The sequence below is a fragment of the Glycine max genome, chromosome 1 (assembly GCF_000004515.6).
Source record: "Glycine max cultivar Williams 82 chromosome 1, Glycine_max_v4.0, whole genome shotgun sequence".
Lineage (NCBI taxonomy): Eukaryota > Viridiplantae > Streptophyta > Magnoliopsida > Fabales > Fabaceae > Glycine > Glycine max.
Window position 1 is genome coordinate 5,694,646 of NC_016088.4, and position 6,328 is coordinate 5,700,973.

Genomic DNA, 6,328 nt, shown 5'->3' on the forward strand with positions numbered 1-6,328 from the left:
TTAATGATTAATATATTTTTAATTATAATGCTTTTTAGAAGTGTCTGACAAGTTTAGGTTGATCTAAGAAATTTTTTTAGTTATTAAATTAGAGTAAAAAATTAGATGGAATGCTTAAAACATGATATGACATATTATAAAAATTATAAAAAAAATAAATTTTAACAACATATATAATTAATTAAGTAATTAATTTTAATGAAAAATTGAATTTTTTTATAAATATTAAGAAATAGAAAAATGAGCATAAATTTAATTTTTATTTGTGACTAAATGTTAAACAAATGAAAAATACATAAATTAGATAATAAAAAAATTGAAAAACATTAATGTCAAAGAAAAATCAAATAACGTTATCAAATATGCTCTACTAAGTCTGTTTGAAGTTGTTGATGAATTAGTCTTGTATGCCTAACACGTTTTGTTTGCAAGTATTTAGCAAAGTCAGGAGGAGTATCACGAGATACTTCAACATTTTAAATGTCATTTTCTACATGATCATAATCAACATTGACATTATCATTGAACGTATCTCGTTCGTCTTCGACAATCATGTTATGCAATATAATGCATGCCAACATTATATCCTTCATTGTATCTATGTTCCAAGCATATGATGAACCACATATAATTGCGAATCAAGATTTGAGCACACCAAATGCTCATTCTACAACCTTTCTCGTTGCTTCTTAACATTTTGTAAATAATTTTCTTCTGGGACTTAGTGGCATTGGTATGATCTTTACAAATGTGGCCCAATTAGGATAAATACTGTAACACCCCGAAATATTACAAGTTATAAATTGATGTTTAATTGTATTTATTGTATTATTTGACTATATGGTTGACTTGAATGAGTTGAAGTATGCCTTGAATTAGTCATGTGTGAATTTTTTGATGTGGATGTTGAGTTATGTGGAGTTTTGTTGAGCTAAGTTGAAATTATGAGATTTTAGATTTTACCTAAACCTAGTTCAGTAAAATCGCAATCCCAAATTTGTTAATCGTTGGATCGTCTTCAAATTTGTTTTGAAGCTTCCTAAGACATTTCTCCATAGTTTGACCGTTGGGATTTTGAAAATAACAAAATCTGGTCTCTCTCTAAGTGAGCATGGCGCTCTAAGTGCAATTCCAACCCGAGAGGGAATTGCGCTGAGCGAGCAAGAGCGCGCTAAGCAAGCCATAGTGCAATGAAAGTTGCGCTAAGCATGAATTCTCCCGCTAAGCACAAAAAGTGGACTTTGACTTAGCGAGATGAGCTTGCTAAGAGAGATTTGTAGGTTATAAATATGTTTTCAGCGTGAAAAACATGATTTTTCACTTTCCTCTTCTCCAAAACGCCACCCAAACCCTAAAACCTCATTTTCCACCACCCAAGACCACCGGTGACTATCGTAAGCCGACGTTGCTTGCCATTGAACCCCCACACCAAGAGGAACACTTTAATCGGAGCGGAATCCTCAAAATCCTCCTCAAAGATTCGATGGAGAAAATCCCTCAATCCTCCATTTCAAAGTTTCTTTGAGGTAATCTTGACTTCTAAACCTTCTTCTAGTTAGTTTGAGTTCCTCTTAGTGTGTTGGGTACTGTAATAGGGTGTTTTTACACTTCCTTTGAAAAACCCTAGAGAATGAGACATTGCAAAAGTTATCTTTTTATGAAATAGGTGTTGTTTTCGTGACCTTCACTGAACCCTGGTCACATTGGCATGATCAGAATTTCAAAAATGATGTTCCCTTTTTGTAGAACCCGAAACACCCCTTAGCCCTTTATGTTTTGACAGGGGTATTTGACTCCAAATGTTTGTCATTACTTTGTTTCTGAAATCTATATTAAATTTCCTTCAATTTGGTATATAGAGACTTGTGTTTGGACTGACAAGCGTGAACGAGAGAGAGACCTTTGAGTGACGCAAAGAAGAACTGAAGGAGAGCTCACAATAGGTGAGGGGAGTTTATTATAAATTTACTGTTTTGATGCCACGGTTAGGGTTAGGGAACCTAACTATGGGAATATATGTCTGTCCCTATTGCATGCTGATTTTGTTTTTAGAAAACAATGTTTTTGACGAATGGAATGCAATATATTTATTGTTGATGAATAACGTTATTGTCTTATTAGACTTGTGTTGTCTGAAGACCTAGGGAGTGTGAATCCCAAGCATGAAAGATATATGTATATGCAGAATGCGACTTACTGTTGATGTTGCTATTGATGACTTAAATTGATATGTGGTGATGTTGATATTTATGATGATATTGATTTGAGATGACGTTGTTAGTGATGATCAGGTCAACATGAATTGATGTTATTATTGATGATTACGTTGATATGGAATGAGGTTGTTGTTGTTGATAATCTCAATGCGATGAGACGATGTTTATGTTGAGAATGATATTGAAATGAAATGTTGATGATGTTGGAAATGCATTGAGATGATGCATGTTGTGTATGTTCATGGGGGGGTGCATTGACCTTGTCGGATGTCTCTGGTGAAGGAAAATAGAGTTGTTAAAGAGTTTAAGCATCTCCGGGGGGATGTCTTAGGATCTTTAATTCATCCATGGTTAGTGTACTTGATGATGACCATGTTTTATACGTTGGATGTTGTGTATGTTCGTGGGGGGAGGGGTGCATTGATCTTGTTGGATGTCCCTGGTAGGGGAAAATAGAGTGGTTAAAGAGTTTAAACATCTCTGAGGGGATGTTTAGGATCTTTAATTCATCCATGGTCTTTGTACTTGATGGTTCTCACGTTCATACGTCGTATGTTGTGTATGTTCATGGGGGGTACATTGACCTTGTCGGATGTCCCTAGTGGGGGAAAATAGAGTGGTTAAAGAGTTTAAACATCTCTGAGGGGATGTTTAGGATCTTTAATTCATCCATGGTCTTTGTACTTGATGGTTCTCACGTTCATACGTCGTATGTTGTGTATGTTCATGGGGGGTACATTGACCTTGTCGGATGTCCCTAGTGGGGGAAAATAGAGTGGTTAAAGAGTTTAAACATCTCTGAGGGGATGTTTATGATCTTTAATTCATCCATGGTCCTTGCACTTGATGGTGCCCATGTTTCATGGCTTATATGACACGGGAAATAGTATAAACTATGGCAGTATGTACTTATAGTTCCTTGTGAGGAGGACTACTTGTACTAGAGGGAGTGTCACTCGGTTTAGGAACTCCCTTGTGGCCCAGGCTGATCACCGGGGGGGGGGGGGGGGGAGTGACGGTGCTCGACAGGGTGGCCTCGACACTTACTGCATAGTTTCCCTAATTGAGGTGTCGTGTGAACACACTTAGGCTATTTCCTTGGGGATGGTACGTACCACATTGCATATGAGAGTTGAGGTCAGGTGCATGCATCATTCTGAACATAATTGATTGGATCCATGGATGGATGATGAATAATTGTTAGATGTGTGTGTTGATTAACGAATATTGTGTAAGCTTATGATGTTTGTCTATGTTCTCTTACTAATTGTGGTTATTTGGATTTAGCATTGGTTCTTTTTATAATGAACTCACCCTTGCAATTTTGTATCGTGTGGTTGATACATGTGATGATCGCGAACCTTGTTTGTGGGAGCAGAATGACAGCAGTAGGGTGCAGGAAGTGAGATTCTGTTGAGGAGTTGCCGAGCCGACGTGATGACGTTGGGATAATTTTGGGAGAGAGTTGTGTTTTGTTAATCAACTCCTCCATAGTTGGTTCATGATTCCTTTTGTTGAACTAAAGATGTAAAACTCAGATTTTAAATTATATGTATGAACAAATTTACTTTCCATTATGTGTATGACGTGTACTGAGTTATACATTCACCAAACAACACACCATCACTTGAGTGAACATATATATATATATATATATATATATATATATATATATATATGTTCACTCAAGTGATGGTGTGTTGTTTGGTGAATGTATGTCAAGACAAAAATTACTTCTATTTTCATAAGCAAATTAAGGGAGTTTTAAAAAAAAAATAAAAAATTTCTCGAGGTATTTAGAATGGTGATATCGTAGCGACAAGGCGGGTCGTTACAAATACCATTTGCAATATAGTACCCATATATTATATGGAGTTTCATTAATTTTAAATTGTATTAGAGGAGCTCGACCTTGCAAAACATCATCAAACACAAACGATTGATTTAACACATTAATGTTATTTGTTTGAACCTGCAACTCCAAAAAATGCATGCCAAATCCACAAGTCTTGTGAAGTGAAGACTTCAAGTATTATTATGGGTTTGCGATGATCACCTCTACGATATTGGCCCTGTCATACAACTGGACAATTTTTCCACTTCCAATACATACAATCAATAGAACCTAATATACCTAGAAACCCTCGTGCATCTCCAATTTGTAGTAGGCGATTAATATCATTGTTGTTGGGTCTTCTCAAGTACTCTTGTCCAAATATCTCATTGACAGCCCTTACAAATTTTTGTAAGCATTGGTTGCAGTGCATTCGCCAATTCTAATGTACTTATCCACACGATCAACAGGTGATTTGTATGCCAGTATACAAATAGCTGTAGTGCACTCCTGCAATGGTGAGAGACCCATTCTACCAACAACTTCAGATCTCATTCGGAAATACTCATCATGATTACTAAGAGTGTTGACAATTCGAATGAACAATTGTTGCCGTATTCGAAACCTACGTCAGAATTGAGTCTCTCTGTATATTGAATTTTCTGAGTTGTAGTCATTCATCAATAGTAAATGTTCATCTTCACAATTGCGATTAATGACTCTTCTAGGCTTTTTGTTTTAACTGTTGTTGCCTCCTTGCTGTTGCATCGCACGTAAGTAACCCATGATTTGTTCATCATTATCGTCGTCAAGTGTTTCATAAATAATTTGTTTCCAAACTCTGTCGAAGTCATTATTTCGACCTATTGTATTGATTACACAAACAAGTGAAAGAAGAATATTGTTTGAAGGAGATATACAACAATGAATGCAAATTGAACAATTAAATATCAAATTGTATAACGACTAGTTTCATAACATCTAGTTTTGTAACAACTAGTTTCATAACGACTAGTTTCACAAATAAAAAAATTGAACAAATTAAAATATGGTTTAAAAAAAACAAGTCAAACATGATTCCTAAAAATACAAATTAAAAGACAATTATAACAAATTAAAACTACTTAACAAATTAATACTAGATTCGTAGTTTATGCCTAATTGTTTTACAAAAGGCTTGATGGTCTTTGAGTTGAGTTTCAAACATTGTAGATGTGTCCTTCATTAGAATATCGTAATACTCCTTTTCCAATTCTTTCTCCCTTAAGGTTGCTAGTTTGGCGTTGAGAATATTTATTTCCCGCATTCCTTCCTCCACACCAATGAGGTCCACAGGATTGGTAGATGTTCCTACTCTTTTCCCTTTGCTCTTCCTTTTGGTTGCCTTTTGCCCCATTAAACGGAAAATTGGAGACAGTGTGTCAACTTCAACATTTTCGATCGGTGTTTCTGGATTAGATGAAGATGAATATGCCCTAGATGCAGAAATCTTCATCCTTTTAGAGCAATTTTCAGTAAACTGATATAACCATTCCAGTTGATTTTTCAAAAGTCGCCAAGCATGTTCCAAACCAAAATTGGTTCCTTCGTCTTCCTTCCAAATGGCATATGCATTAAGCTTGACATTGTTATCTGTGCAACCACTTTTCTTCAATGATACCGCTTGCTTGTAATAACTCTTGAATTTTTGCATGCTTAGATTAATTTTTTGACATCATGATTTCAATTGATTAATTGCTTTTTCGCGGAGTTCACTTTGAAATTTGTTGTAATTTTCCATGACTCTCAACCAAAACGCTTCTTTTCCTTGACCAACACCAACAATTGGATCGGTTGAGATGATGAGCCATGAACTAATGAGGTGTGTATCTTCTTCAACTATAAAGGCGACTCGAGGCTTCCTTTTGTCGAAGACCCTCCTATTACCTCAATGGCAATCTCGTCTAGCCCAATTTGGATAGAAAATTTTGGAAATTATGAACCAATGTCATCATTTGAAACCATCGTAGGACTATTTGCTGGGATTGAAGAAAATGTTTGCGAACTTTGAGAATTAAAGGTTGAAAGTGTTTGACATAAAATAATTTGGTGGTGGTGGTGGTGGTAAAAAAGGAGGATGATTTTGTGAATTTTGGATCGAAGGAGGCATGTTGTAATTTTGTAAAACATTTATATAACTTTGCCAATCAAATTGATTTGGATCCGTTTGAAAAAAAAACTCGAATTTGGAAAATAGAGGTTGACAAATGAAAAATGAGAATGATAATTGGGTGTGCAA

At 35.5% G+C, this 6,328-nt stretch overlaps 1 protein-coding gene across 1 annotated transcript; it reads right to left on the reverse strand.

Moving 5' to 3' along the window:
* Positions 1 to 5,188: 5,188 nt before the first annotated feature.
* Positions 5,189 to 5,743, reverse strand: LOC102665543 (glutathione S-transferase T3). Its single transcript, XM_006573899.1, has one exon. It carries the CDS (start codon positions 5,741 to 5,743, stop codon positions 5,189 to 5,191), a length of 555 nt encoding a protein of 184 aa, XP_006573962.1.
* Positions 5,744 to 6,328: the final 585 nt, after the last annotated feature.

Excerpts from the sequence above, each read along its gene's own strand:
- LOC102665543 (XM_006573899.1), bottom strand. The coding sequence starts at position 5,743 with ATGCAAAAATTCAAGAGTTATTACAAGCAAGCGGTATCATTGAAGAAA.